The 18,925-nt window shown below is 43.1% G+C and overlaps 1 protein-coding gene and 1 non-coding gene across 2 annotated transcripts in view; both read right to left on the bottom strand.

Annotated features, from left to right (window-relative positions):
• LOC145414371 (muscle calcium channel subunit alpha-1-like) overlaps positions 1-18,925 on the bottom strand; it is a 1,622,725-nt gene that overhangs the window by 361,528 nt on the left and 1,242,272 nt on the right. The window contains exon 31 of the mRNA XM_080283905.1: positions 11,793-11,876. Coding sequence (XP_080140031.1) covers positions 11,793-11,876 — 84 coding nt within the window. The remainder of the gene's footprint in view (positions 1-11,792; positions 11,877-18,925) is intronic.
• Positions 10,352-10,470, bottom strand: LOC145414470 (5S ribosomal RNA). The gene has a single exon (XR_013899889.1). It is a non-coding gene; the product is annotated as a 5S ribosomal RNA (ribosomal RNA).

Here is an 18,925-nt window from a genome sequence, read left to right as displayed (position 1 = left end):
TTCCAGCTGATAGCGTACATGACTCTTATAAACTATAACCAACTGCTCATCACTGACAAAGCTATGAACTCTGTACAATAATCCAAGTTCTTTTGAGACAGTTTTAGCAAGTGATCTGACATGAGAAACCCAATGAGAATTTCAATACTTTTGAAGACAGTAGCACTGAAGGTAATATAAGAATCTGGCAATATCTGTCTATCAGTAAATTGTATTTATTTGGTTTTACTAGCATTAAATGAGACAGGATTATTTTGTCAGAATTCAGTGATGCTTGATGAGTCATGATTTATGGAGATGGCTGTACTGAGTTGTGCGTTAGAGATATTAAACTCTGTGAATGGGTGTTTAAGTGAATGAACTGGGAAGTGTTGAGTCATCCGTATAAGAATGGATGGGATTATGGGTGACAGATTAGAGATCATTAATATGAGTTAGGAACAGGGTTGGCACCAAAACTGATCCTTGTGGCATGCCAGCATTAACTGAGTAGATTTTGGTATATACATCATCTACTTTTATCGTTCTGTCACTGAGATATGAGGAAATCAGAGGAACAAAAGACATTAATCCATAGCAAGGGAGACTGGACGGCAGGGAACAGTGCCACACTCTGTTAAAAGCTTTAGAAATGTCAAGGGCTACTGCATGAGTTTCTCCATGCTGGTCAACTGATTAATGGATGGTGTGATTCAGGAGATTAAGTATATCAATGGTGGATCTTTCGTAGCAAAAACCATATTATCTATCACTAATTAAGTTACTGGATTCAAGATGTTTAACTATGTGCTTATTCAATACAATTTCAAATACTTTACCAAGAGAAGATGTGATAGTTATTGGTCTGTAATCAGAGGGGTCAGAGGCACTTCCTTTCTTCGAAATTGTGTGGATTTTGGCTTCTTTCCACAAATTAGGGGATGAAGAAGTATGTATGCATAGTCTGAATAATTTGGCTGAAACAGAAGAAAGTTCTGGGAAGCACTTTTTCAAGACAAGTGGAGGAATCCCATCTGGTCCTGGAGCTTTGTTGGTTGGTAAATTGTCTAGGATGGATTTTACATATCTAGTCTATTATAAGTGGAACAATTTCGGGAGTCAAATTCTAGCACTGGGACGTTCTGGCTGACTTCCTCTAACATAGAATTTCTGGCAAATGTATAAGCAAACCCCGATTTACAATACCCCTAGATGCGATATCCCGGAATAGTGACAGGGGTAGAAATACCACCCTACCCCGCCCATTGTAGGCCTACCCCCGGTTTTGCTATAGGTTTTTATTTAATTTTTTTTTACCAATTTTGATGAAATTTTAGATGTCAATTTCATTTAGGTTGATTTATAAACTGTCTTTAGACTTATATTAACATGCTTTAGTCATACGAGTGAACACTGTCATTTGAAGTACGGACTCTCGGCCATCAGACAAGGTAGAAAACAGTGTGGACAACTAAGCGACTCAACAGAATATTTAGTGTTTGACCACTGAACATCTAACCTATCATGGAATACATAATAATAATTGCAAATAAATATTGATAATTATGAAAACCTTAAAGAGTACATTTTTCATGCACTGAAGAAAACTCTGACATCAATACATCATGTGTTTAAATTCAGGCTGTTGAGGGGAAACTGCTTTGAAAATACAAAAGCATTTCTAAATAAATGTTGGAAAATATGAAAGAAGAAAATAAAGGAGCTCAGCAACCAGAACAGTAACAAAGGCAACATAAAAAGGGGCCGTTAAAAAGGCCATCCTGATTGCATCATTGATTGCATTCCTCATCAAGAGAATTCCCCATCACAACATCAATGGTTCTCCGTCGCAACAATTCACATCTCGGACGATTCTACATCATTCATACATTATTATTATACATAAAAGATGTTTATTATGTCCCGGGACCATCTGAAGGTGGGATTATACTGTACACAATGCCACTGATGCATCTAGTCTACCGAGTTTGAATATGACCTTGGCTGGGTACAAGCAAGATGGACACTGGTTGTACGCTTAGATTAACTTCTTTTACAGCTGTTAGGCCATTTAGATTGCCTTTAAGCTTTTTGGGGATCCATTTGGGTGGGTTTAGGACTTAGCTGGGGGAAACCCAAGGCTCAAAAACGCATCCCTATACTTTACATGTTAAATCAACCCCGATTTACGATACCCCGCCAAGCGATGAGTTTTTACTTAACTAAATGCTTCATTAAACAGGGGTTTGCCTGTGCTGGCATGGATATTCACTTTACCACGTGGGGCAATTGTAATATTACCATCTGAAGATTTTGGTGGGGGAATGGGTGATGACTTGTTAAAGTTATTACTGAAAGAATTAAGAGCTGACCAGAATATTCTATTGTCATTAGGATTGTTTACTAGTTTGGATGCTTGGTTGTGAAAAAAGTTTGACTTAGCATAATTTATTACTGCTTTCGCATGGTTTCTAGCAATTTTAAATTGACTGAGTGATTCAGATGTTTTTTATTTTAAGTAAGAATTATATGCTAATGACTTTGGGCCACTGCTCTGGCACAACTGCTATCAAACCATTTTAGGGATTCTGATCTTACTGAACTGCTGACTTGGTATGAACAGTTCCATACCAGCTAGTATTAAGTCATTAATGTGGAACTGGGTAGAACTGATATCACTCGAGAAGAAAGACTGCCATGGAATATCAGCAAGATAATTTCTGAATCCATCCCAGTCTGCCCTATCAAAGTGCCATTGGGTCATCCTGACAGGTTCAGAACAGGGAGGTTTGGGGGAACTGACTAACAAGGCTTTGATGAGATTGAGGTCAAAGGATCCAAATGATGACAGTACTTCTATCCTGTACTGATCCGGACTCTTTGTCAGGGGTAGGTCCGACAGACAGGCTTTATGGTCAGGATTATCTGGTACTCTGGATGGTTGCTTTACCAAAACTGCATGAGATTAAATGATTCTGCTAACATCTCACATTCTTGACCAGTATCATCTGTCCTGGCAGAATGCAATAACATTCTACATTATGTATGTTAAAATCACCCAAAATGGTAATTTCAGTGCTAAAGGCGATGTTAAGGTTAATCAAATGAGTGGATATGGAGTCAGATACAGTGGGTTCTGAAGAACCATTGGGGGAACAGTAGGCTGCACAGATATATTTGATAATATTTAGATAATTTAGTTTATACAGTGAATAATCAAAATTAGTTGAAGTGAAGATCAAACCAGTGTCAACTGCTAATTCAGATTTGATATAACAGGTGCTACCCTTGTTATGGAAGTTTGTGAGGTGTTGGTAACCAGGGGGTAGGGGGGTTTCAAGAATACTCCCCCAGTATCCCTGCTTGTCGTACGAGGCGACTAAAAGGGTTGGTGGTGGGTTAGTGCCCCACCCCGTAAAAGAACTAACTAAACAAGCAAATAAAGCGCCTCGGACCAGGACGGACCATATGTTGACGACTAAGGAACAAACAAAGGACATTCTGAGGGTGGGGATTGGAATGTGAGAGGAGTGAATGATGAAGTGAAAGAGAGAGAGAGATTGTTCAGGTGCTTGAGGATGCAAGAGTGGATATATGTGGATTGACCGAAACTAAATGGAAAGGTGAAAGAGTGAGAGAATGGGAATATGGTTGAGGTATATGTGCGGGTGTTAATGAGAATGAGAGGGCAAGAGAGGGAGTGTGTCTGATGATAAGCAAGAAGTGGAAGGACAATATATGAGAGTATGGAACAGTAGGTGCAAGGATTGTATGGGTGAGGATGAAAGTAGGTATACAAATGTGGGCGATTGTATATGTGTATGTTCCGACAGAGGACTGAGTGGCAAGAGTGAAAGATGAGTTTTGGGCGAGAGTAGAAGCATGTATGGACAAATTTGAGAGGAGCGAGAGAGTGCTTTTGACTGGAGATGTGAATGGCAAAGTTGGGAATGTTCAAGTGGATGGAGTGGTTGGTCAGTGGGGTGTGCCAGCTGAGGTAGATGGGAACGGTAGTGCTTTGGTGGACATCTGTGCTGGTAAGGGGTTGGCAATAGCCAACACCTACTCTTGGCATAAGATGATCCACCGGTATACATGGAGAGTAATGAGGAGGATGGATGGTGAACTTGTTGAACGAAAGGCAATGATAGACTACGTGTGTGTGGATAAGCGAATGAGAAGACAAGTGTTGGATGCAAGAGTTTGGAGAGGGTGGGGGAATGGAGTCTCGGACCATCACCTAGTGATGGCCAAGGTAAAGGTGCAAAGAAAATGGTTGAGGAGACGAAGGGGAAGACAGGAGGAAACAGCTCCTGTGAGAAGAGTGGAGATTTTGCAAGATAGTGAGAAAGTGGCAGAGTATAAGAGCATAGTGGAAGAAAGATTGGGAAGGTATGAGCTAGAGCAGATGGAGGGGGTGGAAGACGTATGTAATATAGTAATCCCTCTAATATCCGAACGCCCAATATCCGAACATCCCCACTAACCGGACATAATCATCACAGGATCCAATATTCCCAAAATGGTCCGAAAACCGCAAAAAAAATCGGGGAAAAAAAAAAAAAAAAAAAAATTCCCGCCCGTAATTTGAACTTGCCGCGCGCGGCGCGGGACAGCTTTGTTGTGGCGCGTCATTCCTCCAACGTCCGATAGAAAGCCCCTGCATCCTCCCCACTTTCTGCCTGTCTATCGCTGCGAGTGCACGCTCGTCGTCATGGCTGCCCATGTGCTCGCTTTTGTGGTAGTTCCTTACCTGCTGCAGGCACTCCTGCTGCTCTTGGGCCTCTTATTAGTGTGTGTGATGATGGCCCCGCCGCCTGAGAAGAGGAAGAGAGTGGTGCTGACTCTGGAGAAGAAACGGGAGATATTGGAGAAAGTAGATGTGGGGTGGTCTTCTTCCCGGATCCTCCGCAAGTTCAACCTGGCCCGGTCTGCTTTGTTCGATATCAAGAGATCCCGAGACAAACTCATGCAGTACACGGCTGACTTCTCGTCGAGAAGCAAATGCAATGTGGAGAGGAAGGTGATGTTTGCTCCCAAGTTTGCTGAAATCGACCGCTCCACGTTGATTTGGTATCGACAGCAACGTGCTGCTGGTGTGATGGTACATGGTACGGAGATGAAGGCTGCTGCTGAGAAGTTCGCCAGGCTTCACGACGCCCTAGACTTCAAGGCATCCGAGGGTTAGCTCTTCGCGTTCAAGTTACGGCATGGCCTTACCAACCGCAAAGCTCATGGTGAAGCTTTGGACGCTAACGAGGATGGAGTTGACGAGTTTTGGCACAAGGCGAAGGGCTTGATCGACAGGGAGGGCCTCACTCTTGGTCAAGTCTACAATGCTGACGAAAATGGTTTATTCTATCGCTCTTTGCCAACGAACACTCTAGCTGAGGAGACGGAGAAGCGTGTACCTGGCCGCAAGCTCTCCAAGCAACGGATATCTGCTTTGTGTTGTGCCAATGCTAACGGCATGCACCAGCTTAAGCCCGTTATTGTTGGCCGTGCAAAGCAGCCTCGGTGTCTTCGTGGGGTGATGGATGTCCTTCCTGTCGTCTGGTACCATTCTTTGAAGGCATGGTTTACAGCCCAGATCTTCAGAGACTGGTTCCACTGTCACTTCGTCAAGGAGATCATCAATTACCAGACAAAGACACTGGGAATCCCGCGCGACCAGGTACAGGCCCTCCTTCTCCTCGACAATGCACCTGCCCACCCGTGTGACAAGGACTTGGTGGCTGAGAATGGCCAGATTAGGTGCATGTTTCTGCCACCTAATACGACTGCTCTCATCCAACCAGTGGACCAAGGAGTGATCGTGGCAACAAAGCACCTATACCGACGGAAGTTCCTGGATGAGGTGATGGTTGTTCTCGAGGACGAGGACGAGCGCAGGGAGGGACGGGACACGCGAGGCCAGCGGACTTTGGAAAACCTTCGCTGCTACAACAGCAAGTCTGCAATCTACAACTGGGCCAGTGCATGGAAGGAAGTCCCTGTCAAGACTCTAGAAAATGGTTGGTCTCGTCTGCTTCTTGAAACGGATGTGGAGTACGATTTTCTAGGGTTTGACGTGGATGACTTCCATGCACGGCTACGTACACATGGCGACGATGTTGATGTGGACGATGTGCGTGAGTGGTTGGATGATGACGAGGGCGATCCTGGGTATCAGACATTGTCTGATATCGAGATCGCATCTTCAGTTGCAGGTGTCAGTACCCAGCTTGAAGATTCCAATGAGGACGGCGACGATGATGCGGACTCCTCTCAGCATGACACTACTCCAGCCATCCCCAAGCTGAGCGCACTCCGGGAACACCTAGAGTTCGTCCTCGACTACCTGGAACACCCGGACTGCGACAAGGAGATGGGGCCCTTGGGACCTGTGGAGGAAGTGCGTGCTTTTAGGCTGCACATCATCAATCGTCAGAATCGTCGGTCCTTGCGTCAATCAACGATTGACCCCCGCTGTGCCCAGCCCTGGCTCCACTCCGTTGCCTCCCCAAGACAGGCCCTCATGCTCCGAGCCACAGCCCAGCACATCAGCCACGGTGGAGTCACCACTCGACGTGAGTTTGCGTCTATCTTCAGAGTCGTCTGCAGTGGGTACGCCATCACCACGACCCAGCGACGCACCCCTAGGTCACCTGCCAGTGATACTCTCGGACTCTGACAGTGATTAAACAGCAAGAACTTCTCCACTAGACCACACGGGAATTTACAGTGTTGTGCAGTGAAAAAAACAGTGTGTTGTGTTAAGGATTTACAGCTGTGAGTGAAAAGACAAATTTGGAACAAAATTTAACATAAATAGACTTGTTTGTTTTTGCTTTAGAAAATAGTTAGAAGAGTGGGAAAAGTTAAGGTGCAGAGTGCAACACTTAGTAAGTTACAATGGAGCACAAGTTAGACAAGAGTGTGCACTGTGAAGAGAACGGACTTCTGAGTGCGACTGACTAAGTTCAGTGCAAGACTTCATGAACAGTGTACTGGAAGTGCTTCAGGAAATCCTTCTTACTGTCAGAGACCGAGAGGAGGCGGTTATTCATCGAGATGGCCATGGACTTGCTGTAAGTAGGCAGAATGTTTCATACTGTACTTTTTTCCATACTATACTTACCTCAAACACCTCATTTCACTCTTTAATGTCCTTTATTGGTGTGAATAGGGTGTTAGGAGCTATGCATGTGCAGTAGGAAGGTGTTTTTCTGAGTTAGGCTAGGTTAGGGTCCATGAGTACCAGTCCAGGGGCCAGTAACCAGAATGTCTAATATTGTATGAACCTACCTCAAAACCCTCATTTTATACTTCTTTTGCATTTATTTCAGTCATTTATGTGCCTTATTGGTGTGATTTGGGTCTTAAATAGGTGCTATGCATGTCCAGAGGGAGCTGTATAGGTGTTTCTCTGAGTTAGGGTCCATAAGTACAAGTCCATAAGCTGAGGCCCAATATCTGGACAGGACCACTATCCAGACCTGCCTATGGCCCTATTACGTCGGATATTGGAGGGATTACTGTATTTACAGAAGAGATAGGTGCAGCGTGTGAGGTGGTTTGTGGAGTGAGGAGATGCAAGGGTGTGCAAGGGACAGTATGGTGGAATGATGAGGTGAAACGAGCTGTGGAACAAAAGAAGAAGGCATCTAGTGAATGGTTAGCGAGTAGAGGTAGGGGAGAAGATGAGAGAGAGAAGAGAGAGGTATATGTGAGCAGGAGAAGGGAGGTGAAGAGACTGGTGAAGGAGAGTAAGAAGAAAGTGGATGAAGAGTTTGGGAGAAATCTGAGTGTGAAATGGAGGGAGAGTAAGAAATTGTTTTGGAAGGAGGTAAAGAAAGTAAGGCAGTGTGAAAGAGGAAATAGGAGGGGAGTGAAAGATAGGAATAATAGATTGTTGGTGGAGAAGAGAGAGAGAAATTGAGGAGATGGAAGGAGCACTTTGAGGATTTGTTGAATGTAGAGAGTGAGAGCAGTGTGAGTATAAGTGGTTGGGGAATGGCTGGGAGAAGAGGAGATGAGAGGAGGGAGGAAGAGATCAGTAGGGTGGAAGTAGTGGAAGCAATGAAGAAGATCAAGTTGGGAAAGGCTCCAGGAATTGACGGAGTGTGTGGTGAAATGCTGGGGTATGGGGGTGAGATTGTAGTGGAGTGGATATGGAAGTTTTGTAGATTGGCTTGGGAAGAGGAAAGGGTTCCAGAGGACTGGAAATCAGGTATAATTGTTTCTTTATACAAAGGAAAAGGGGAGAGAGAAGTATGTGGTAACCACAGAGATATTTGCCTTCTTAGTGTGACTGGTAAAATATATGGTAGAATACTCATTGATAGGGTTAGGCATATGACAGAGGAGCTAGTTGGAGAAGAACAAGGGGGATTTAGGAAGGGAAAAGGGTGTGTAGATCAGATATTTGTTCTAAGATGTTTAGTGGAGAAACATCTAGAGAAGGGAAAGAGAAATATCTAGAGAAGGGAAAGAGAAATATCTAGAGAAGGGAAAGAAAGTGTTTGCTGCCTTCATGGATTTGGAGAAAGCTTATGACAGAATAGATAGGCAAGGTATGTGGAAGGTATTAAGGATATATGGAGTGGAGGGGAAATTGTTGAGTGCTGTGAAGAGTATGTATGAAGGAGCTAGGGCTATGGTACGAGTGGATGGTGAGCTGAGTGAGTTCTTTGATCTCAATGTGGGACTGAAACAGGGCTGTGTGATGTCTCCATGGCTGTTTAATATATACATGGATGGAGTTGTAAAGGAGGTGCAAGGTAGGGCAGTGGATGTGGGGGTGGCTCTAATGAATGAGGGTGAGATTTGGAAGATTCCGGTGTTGCTGTTTGCTAATGATACAGTATTGTTGAGTGAAGATGAATGGGAGTTGCAAGGTTTGGTGAATGAATTTGGGACAGTGTGTAGGAGGAGGAAGCTGAAAGATAATGTAAACGAAAGTAGTTATGGTGTTTGAGAGGAATGAAGTCACAGAATGTACAGTGAGGTTGGATGGTGAGGATATGGAGAATGTGAGTGCATTCAAGTACTTGGGTAGTGTGATGAGTAAGGATGGAACTTTGGGGGAAGAAGTGCATGAAAGGGTACAACAGGGAAAGAAGGTTGTTGGTTCACTGAAAGCAGTGATGAGAAATAGGAAGGTGAGTATGGAAGTTAAGAAGTCACTGCATGATATTATTGTGATCCCTACCCTGACGTATGGAAGCGATACATGGACCTTGCAAGAGGGGAATAAGTCAAGAGTGAGAGCAGTGGAAATGAGCTACTTGAGAGGAGCATGTGGAGTGACATGGAGGGACAGGTTGACGAATGAAGAAGTGAAGGAACGTTGTGGGGTGGATGTGGATGTGGTTGAGAAGATTAGGAGAAATACACTGAGGTGGTTTGGACATGTGGAGAGAATGAAGAATGGAAGACTGACTAAGAGGGTGTATGTAGGCGAAGTGGAGGGAGAGGGAGGGGTAGCTCAGGATGCGGTGGAAAGATGGAGTTGAGAGGTATATGAGGGAGGGGGAGGGGGAGTTGGGGGGAGGGTAGTCAAATGGTGGGTGACAGAGCGACTTGGAGGCGTTTTGTCTGCGGCCACCCTTTGCGGGATTAAGGCGTCGGGCTATAGATAGATAGATAGATAGATATGAGATTTGGGATTCTGTGAGGAATAGGAGTAAAAGGAATACTGAATGAAAACAAAAAGTGAACTGAATTCAAATTGGTACTAAGACCACAAATACTGGGGAAGTTTAGGGCCGAACCTGCGCTTCTTCACTGACAAGCATGAATTGTGTTTGCAATAGTTGTTGTCAGCACAGTCACTTGCTAGCGACCGGGTGGACCCTGTGCCACCACCCCTACCCTGCTGGTGGTGGCAATCCAGGATACCACTGGATTTGAAGAAATTAATGCAGCGGCCACTGCTAAGGGGGAATGGAAATAGAAGGTGTGGTATCTAATGTGCATGCAGTGTGGTGTAGACAGTTGAAGGCAGAGGAATTATGAGAGTATGCTGGACTACTCTCTGTGTAAGTGAAAGCAATGAAAATGTTCAGCAAAGGGAGATGGTCAGGACCAGATCCTGAGGGTTGGGGAAATGTGAGCTCCAGCTCTCCCTGTCACCAGCTTACCATCCACCTTGGGAGTACTGCCCTGTTTGACTAGTGCTACAGTCTACTCCTATGGGGTGTGTTTAAGAGGAGATTATGTTTCAGATGGAATTGTTTGTGTAGCCCAAGATACGAGTGATATTGTATATTCATTCATTCATTCATAGCCAGACGCCATGTATCCCAAACGGGGTGGCCAAGGGCTTAGAGTTAATTGTTTTACAGGGAGGGGCACTAATCCTCCACCAACCCTACTTGACACGTAGGGATGCCAACAGCATCTGGTGTTCCCAGGCGGTCACCCATCCAAGTACTAATCAGACCCAACGTTGCTTAACTTCGCTGATCGGACCGGAAGCGGTGTACTCAACGTGGTATGGCCGTTGGCTGCAATGATATAGCCCATGTATACAGGTATATATCAGAGGTTCAGGAAAAATAAGTAACAACGAAGGTGAATTCCCCAAGCTTCCCGGTTAACTGGGATTGCACTGCACAGTATTACAGCACCATATCAATACTATATTGTATTATATGCTTAGATTTCACTTTTTACTCATGGGAAAGTTTTTAGAATAGAGGGTCGAGACAGATGGTAACACAATATCTCGCTGGATGCGAGATATTGTGTGGATACTATACAAAATTTGGTGTTTCACTTTATTCAGCAAGCGGCTTGGCTGAATTACAACAGATAACTGAGAGTTTACTGCAACTTGGGAAGTAACATTTTGATTCCTCTAACATCTTGTGAAATTAATACAATAATCATCAGTAACATATGACCTTCCTATTCTTGCTATGATTGTGAGAATATCCTCATGCCATAAGAAATTATACCTGCTTACCATTTTTTATAGTATTTTCAAGGCAGCAGATGATTATATTCACATTCTTTACATTTCTGTTCCTGATTACAACACTTTTGAAGAAGAAAAATGGAACACTAAGACGAGGTGATGGTATCTTGTACTTATCTGAAGGGCATAAGGGAAAATGACTGAAGTGGGCATGGGAATCACCAGGTTCCCACAGGATCAAAAGACAGTGCATTAAGGGCTAAAGCTGCTATTTGACAATCTCACTGCAAGAGGAAAACTTAGTCTGAAAGATTGAGAGAGAGAGAGAGAGAGAGAGAGAGAGAATTTGTACCTCTACTTTAACAAAAAATTAGTCAGACACTTTTATAAAATGAAACCAACACAAATAGTACACATTCATGAAAATAATCAAATCTGATTTCAGTCAAAATAATAGTAGGATTTTCCCAGCTTACATCATCTCACATAATAAACATTAAGAGACAGCTGGGATGATATTTAAGTATAAACAGTGCAAAGATTTAGCATACATAGTCAATATGCATTAATTCATCAGCATCTAAATCAAAATAATGTTCTACACTATAATGTTAGTCTTCATATTCTTCAGATTCACAACTTTCAGTTGTCTGTACTGGGAATAAGAAATGTCAGTATATACTGTATACTAAAGTGATACTCACACTCATACCCATAAAGTTGGATGAACTGTTTAGTTCACAAGCAACATGATCTGTATGTGCACACTGCCAATATATCCTGGTTAAGAAATGTACAAGGAGAAAGCAAAGAAATGATGCAGTTGTGATCCTAGCAAACAAATTATGACTACATAAAATAACTGGTTATGAAAACAAATTAGTTTTTAAAGTTAGTATAAAATACTTACATTCAGCTCTGAGTAGACGATATCAATGAAGCTGCCAAGCACAATGATGAAATCAAACACATTCCAGGCATCTCCAAAGTAATACTGCAAACAGTACAAAAAGTGAACAGTGTATCAGCTACAAATACATGCTATATAACTGGACTGACCACCAAATCTGCAGGCAGTCACTACCCTACTAGCAGATCAGCAATTTTATACATTAGAGGAACCAGAGTCACACCAGGATTTACGGGTTTACTGATATATGTAGATGTTGCATTTAGGTTTTCATATTTGAAGTGATCCTGCAGGTTCATGTGAGGAAATAGAGGTGATGACAAGGGTGAATGAAGCTGTCTCATTAAATCTTGATAAAGTTAAATCCTTGTTGTGTGGATACAGGATTATATCCTTGGTTACTAATAATTATTCATATAATCACATGCTGTACTAAAATAAACATCATCTGGTCAGTTCTTTGATTTTCTGAGACAATTTTAGGATAAAAATAATTACAGTGGATGATCATTTACCTGTATTTCACTAAATGGCCTTTAACACTAGGATCCATAATTCATCCCAATGAGCTTGGTATTACTTATCCTGGCTTCAAGAACAATAAAACTAGCTAAGTGGATTCATTGTACTGCACCACCTGCCATCAGCTACACACAGCATTTTTATTCTGCCACAAGAGATCCCTGCCATTCAAAATATTACAAATTTTCTTGTTAACCCTTTCACCAGTACTGTTACATGTACTTTGCGCAGTGGCAGTATCGTAACCAATGAGGTCTTGCCTAAGTGACGTATTTGCTGCTGCTATAAAGCTCGAATTGGGAAAAGTTGTCAATACCATCTCAGCACTTTTGCAGAACCTCGGTTTGGGTTACCTTTCCTAGAAGGGTAGTCAAGTCATACCCCACCTGCTCGTGGTGACCTCGCAGACACCCTGTTTTTTTTTCTATTTCTGTTCTTTGTGTTTTTTTTTTTCGGTTTTCTTTTTTTCTCCTAAATTAGGGTGACACAAACGGGGGTGGCACTACCTGGGTTTATCCCGGGTAGTTTTGTATATACTTTTTGCTGTTCTTGTTGTCATTTTGTTTTGTTTTTGGTTCTCCTTTACCATGAGCAAACAACACCAGTGCCCTCGCTGCAGTAGGTCTGCAGCAAAAAGTGCACAAGCACTGAAATGTGCCTACTGCAGTGAGTGGGTTCATATAGCTTGTGAAAATTTGGATGCAGGCGACTATCCATTTATGAAGAAGAGCCACCAGCTGGGCTTTCGCTGGCTGTGTAGCCAATGTGTTGCACCAGTGGACGAGGTCTTGGCCGGTGGAGGAAGTAGTACCAAGAAGGAGTTTGAAGATAAAGTTACTGGGCACATCTTTCAGGCAATTAGAGACATTTCAAATAGATTGGAGGCACTAGAGACCAACGTCTCATCACCCACGGCAGTCATGCAAGATCAGGCCAAGTCATTTGCGGATGCTGTTCACGGGTCTCACGTGAGGGAAGGGAAGGATCTGCCTGGGGGCGTGATTGAGATCAGTGCTAATGCCCAGAAAAAAGCCATTCATAGTCAGCATGTACTGACTGTGAAACCAAAGATTGGTGCTGATGCCCTGACAAATCAGATGGGACCAGAAGACATCAGAGGTGTACTTAACTCGGTACCAGTTAATAGCTGTCTTAAGACCAAGGCCGGTCTTGGTAATGAAGTTTCCGTCAGCTGAGGCCAAAGGTGAGGCAACTGGGGTGCTGACTGATAATTTTGGCTCTGAGGGCACTTTTTGCATATCAGAGCCAAAGAAAAGGTTGCCTAAAATGACCGTGACAGGCCTTTCCTCTTCCTTGGGTGACTCTGACATCATCCCAAACATTCTGAGAAAAAACATGGAATGTAAGGGGAGCGAATGATGAGGTGAAAGAGAGAGAGATTGTCCAGGTGCTTGAGGGTGCGAAAGTGGATGTATGTGGAATAACTGAAACAAAATGAGGAGGAGAAAGTGTGAGAGAATGGGAGTATGGATGGGGTATATGTGCAGGAGTAGGTGAGAATGAGAGGGCAAAGGAAGGAGTATGTATAGCTGTGAGTAAAAGATGGAAGAAGAGCATAAGACAGTATGGATTAGTTGGATCAAGGATTGTGTGGGTAAAGTTGAAAGTTGGAATACAAATGTGGGCAATCGTGTGTGTGTATGCGCCAACGCAAGACTGTGCTAGAAGACTGAGAGAAGAGTTCTGGACAAATGTAGAAGTGTGCATGGAAAAGTTTGGAAGGAATGAGAGAGTGTTTTTGATTGGTGATATGATTGGTAAAGATGGGAATGTGAAGGTGGATGGAATAGTCGGTGAGTGGGGTGTGCCTGCTGAGATAGATAAGAATGGGAGTGCGTTAGTGGACATTTGTGCTGGGAGGGGGTTGGTGATAGCCAATACCCTCTTCAGGCATAAAATGATCCACAGGTATACATGGCAAGTGATGAGAAGGGTGGGTGGTGAACTGAATGAAAGGAAGGCAATGATTGATTATGTGTGTGTGGATGAAAGGATGCGAAGATGTGTAATGGATGCAAGAGTTTATAGAGGTTGGCGGAGTGGACTTTCTGACCACTACTTGGTGGTGGCCAGAATTAGAATTCAAGTAAGATGGAGGAATAGAAGAAGGGAAAGACGAGAGGCAGGAGTAGTTGCAAGGAGAGTGGAAAGGTTACAAGAGGATGAGAAAAAGGCAGAGTATAAGAGAGAAGTGGTGGAACGATTGGGCAAATATGAATTGGAGCAGATGGGAGACGTGGAAGGTGTGTGCAGGATATTTACAGAAGAAATATGTGCAGCATGTGATGTGGTGTGTGGAAGGAAGAGAAGACGGAGGAGGGTGCAAGGAACAGCGTGGTGGACTGAAGAGGTGAAACAGGCTGTGGCACAAAAGAAGAAAGCATACAATGAATGGATGAGAAATAGGGGCGTGGAAGAAGTTGCGAGGCGGAAGAGAGAGTTATATGTAGAAAGAAAGAGAGAGGTGAAAAGATTAGTAAGAGAGAGTAAGAAGAGAGTGGATGAGGAATTTGGAAGGAATTTGAGTGTAAAGTGGAGGGACTGTAAGAAAATGTTCTGGAAAGAGATGAAAAGAGTAAGACAGGGTGGAAGTGAAGTTAACAGGGGAGTGAAAGATAAAAATGGTAGATTACTAGTGGAGAAGGGAGAAAAAGTGAGCAGATGGAGAGAACACTTTAAGGAATTGTTGAATGTAGAGGATGGAAGTAATGCAAGTATAAGTGGCTGGGGAATGGCTGGCAGAAGTAGGGAGGTAAGAAGACAGGAAGAAATCAGGAGGATAGAAGTTGTGGAAGTAATGAAGAAAGTTAAATAGGGGAAAGCCCCAGGATTTGATGGAGTGTGTGGTGAAATGCTGAAGCATGGGGGAGAGACAGTAGTAGAATGGATGTGGAAGATGTGCAGATTGGCCTGGGAGGAAGGTAGAGTCCCGGAGGATTGGAAGTCAGGTATAATTATTCCCTTGTACAAAGGAAAAGGGGAAAAACAAGTGTGTGGTAATCATAGGGGCATTTGTCTTCTTAGTATAATAGGAAAAGTGTATGGTAGGATACTTATTGACAGAGTTAGAGAAAGAACAGAGAAATTAGTTGGAGAAGAACAGGGAGGCTTTAGGAAGGGAAGAGGTTGTGTAGATCAGATATTCATTCTTAGATCTTTAGTGGAAACGTTTCTAGAGAAGGGAAAGAAGTTGTATGCGGCTTTCATGGATCTGGAGAAAGCATATGACAGGGTGGATAGACAAGGATTGTGGAAAGTGTTAAGAATATATGGAGTAGATGGGAAGTTACTGAATGCTGTGAAGAGTATATACGATGGTGCAAAGGCTGCAGTGCATGTGGATGGTGAACTAAGTGAATTTTTCTCTTTGAAAGTTGGGTTGAAACAGGGATGTGTCATGTCTCCATGGTTGTTCAACCTGTACATGGATGGGGTAATAAAAGAGGTACAAGGTAGGGTAGTGGATGTTGGAGTGGCCCTGGTGAGAAAGGATAGTGTCTTGAAACTCCCAGTACTGTTGTTTGCAGATGATACTGTGTTGTTGAGTGAAGATGAAGGGGAGCTGCAAGGCTTGGTGGATGAATTTGGGAGAGTGTGTAAGAAACGGAATCTAAAGGTGAATGTAGGGAAGAGTAAAGTGATGGTCTTTGAGAGAGGTGAAGTCAGTGAATGTACAGCGAGGTTGGATGGTGAGGAATTGGAAAATGTGAGTACGTTTAAGTACTTGGGTAGTGTGATGAGTAAGGATGGAGGTTTGGAGGGTGAAGTGCGTGAAAGGGGACAGCAGGGAAGAAAGGTTGCTGGTTCTTTGAAAGCAGTGATAAGAAACAGGGAAGCGAGCATGGAAGTGAAAAAGTTACTACATGACAGTATTGTGATACCAACTCTAACGTACGGAAATGAAGTTTGGACGTTGTTGGAAGGACACAAGTCTAGAGTGAGAGCAGTGGAAATGAGTTATTTAAGAGGAGCCTGTGGAGTCACATGGAGAGACAGGCTGACGAATGAGGATATAAAGGAGCATTGTGGTGTTGATGTAGATGTGATGGGAAGCGTCATGAGGAACACACTGAGGTGGTTTGGCCATGTGGAGAGGATGGAGGGTGAAAGACTGATGAAGAGAGTGTATTTGAGTGAGGTGGAGGGGGGAAGAGGGAGGGGGAGGCCGAGGATGAGATGGAGGGATGGGGTGGAGAGGTATATGAGAGAGGGGGGTGTGAGCTGGGAGCAGGGCAGTGAAATGGCAGGGGACAGGGTGACTTGGAGGCGATTTGTTTGTGGCCACCCCAAACGGGATTGAGGCGTCTGGCAATAGATAGATAGATAGATAAATCAGCACGAGCTCGACATTTTGTGCTTGACTGAAACCTGGTTGTATGAGTCTGATATCGATATTATTCGTAATGCTTTCCCTAAGACACATTCTGTTATTAGTATTCCCAGGCCTGCTTGCTGCTGACTATCCGGGAGGAGGCATAGCACTCATCTACTCAGCAGCACTTGCAATCGTTTCTCTCACTGACTCAGACCTGACCCTATCTTCATTTGAATTAATGGAAGTATTAATAAATTTCCATCAGAATACTATTAGAATTGCAATTGTCTATCAACCAGATCATCCGGGCAGAGATCGAGGTTTTATGGAGGAGTTTGGGCAGTTTCTTGAAGGGTTTTCTCTTAAACCTGGAGGACTTCTTGTTTGTGGTGATTTCAGTTATAGGGTTGACAGTCCAGAGTCAAAACCATTTTCTTCACGATTCCTTGAGCTGATCACCCAGAACAATTTTTTCAATCATGTGAGTAATCCAACTCATGTCTCAGGACATGTCCTTGACTTGATCTTGTCCCCTGTTGGTTGCAGGCGCATATCAAATGTGGAGGCTTACACATTTGACCCCTTCATCCCTGATCATGCTCTGATCACTCTTAGTTTTGATGTCCCGAAATCCTCTTCATATACAAAGGTCATCAGGTTCAGAAATTACAGAAATGTTGACCGCCAGTTGATGTCTTGAAACTGATCAACGTTTAAACTCCACTGATTCTTCCAGTCTTTCTTCTGATGAATTGGTTGATATTTACAACAACGAGCTTAGGTCAATTTTTGACCATTATTGTCCTGAGATAGTAAAAACAATCATTGTACGTGATGATTCTCCGTGGTATGGTCCATCCATTAATTTTTTGCTAGACAATGTAGAAGGGCAGAATGTGCGTGGCACTTGCAGCGGACCGAAGTAACTCGTTTGTGTTATGTTTTTGCGAGAAGAGCAGTCGTTCACACTGTAAAAGCCCAAAAGGCTAGATATTATCAAAATAAAGTTGATTCATGTGGTGGTGATAAAAAAAAACTGTTTGCAGTTGTGAACAATTTGGTTGGTCGGAGGAATGTAATTGTTAAACCAACTTCTGTATCTGATACCCAATTGGCTTCTGATTTTGCTTAATTTTTTACAAGTAAGATATCTTACATAAGAAGTGATTTAGACAGCAGTTCTCTTAGTGAAGCGCGCTCAGTTGACTTCCAGCCACGGTGCACCGGGGATCATTTGCTTTCAACATTTCATCCACTGGATGTAAACAAAGTCAAATATTATTTCAGAGAACTTAATAAAACATTTTGCTCACTCGATCCATGTAACATGTCACAACTACCTGATGTGTATGAGCATGCTGCAGACTTTATCTGCAACATAATAAATAGATGCTTCTTAGAAAGTAATTTTGTGCAGTCTGAGAAACGTGCTTTGCTTAGGCCCCTAATTAAAAAACCTGGCCTTGATGTCGAGAGCATGACAAATTATCGTCCCATCTCTAACCTGTTTTTTTTATCCAAGATTATTGAGCGGGCCATACTCGATCAACTGGTACCACTACTGGAACACAAAAGAGTTGTTCCTGTTGTTCAATCAGCATACAGAAAATACCATTCAACCAAAACTGCACTAACAAGGATTCAGAGTGACTTGGTGGCAAACACTTGTAGTGGGATGTCCTCTCTCCTAGTTCTGTTGGATCTGTCTGCAGCTTTTGATACAGTAGATCATAAACTATTGTTGGACGATCTTTATTTTATCTGATAATGCCCTTTTGCTCTTATCTGTCGGACAGATCTTAGAGAGTGGTTGTTGATTACTCTAGCTCTGATTCTGCTCCCCTTCTATTTGGAGTCCCTCAGGGATCAGTTTTGGGTCCAATTCTTTTTACTATCTACACAAGTAGTTTATTGTCTCTACTTGATGCTCATGATGTATCCTATCATTTTTATGCTGATGACACCCAGCTCTATGTTAAGATGTCAAATATCAACGATACTAAGACAAAGTTTGAATCTCTAATGTCTGATATTAAGATCTGGATGGCTAAGAGGAAACATAAGCTGAATGATGGTAAAACTGAGATCATCAACATCAGAGGAAACAGAAGGGGTGATGACACGGACAATGCCCTGGCTTTGAACATTCGCATGTCACAGCTTCATCCAGTCAGTTCTGTTCGAAGTCTGGGTGTTTATTTTAATTCTAAGTTAAATTACAAAGAACATATTAATCAGGTTGTAAGAGGGTGTAACTTGCATATCAAAAATCTGT

The sequence above is a fragment of the Coenobita brevimanus genome, chromosome 99, assembly GCF_032717465.1.
Source record: "Coenobita brevimanus isolate Jiangsu-jjx chromosome 99, ASM3271746v2, whole genome shotgun sequence".
Lineage (NCBI taxonomy): Eukaryota > Metazoa > Arthropoda > Malacostraca > Decapoda > Coenobitidae > Coenobita > Coenobita brevimanus.
Note: the sequence above shows the minus strand (reverse complement) of the source record. Positions and strands in the feature narration are given on the sequence as shown.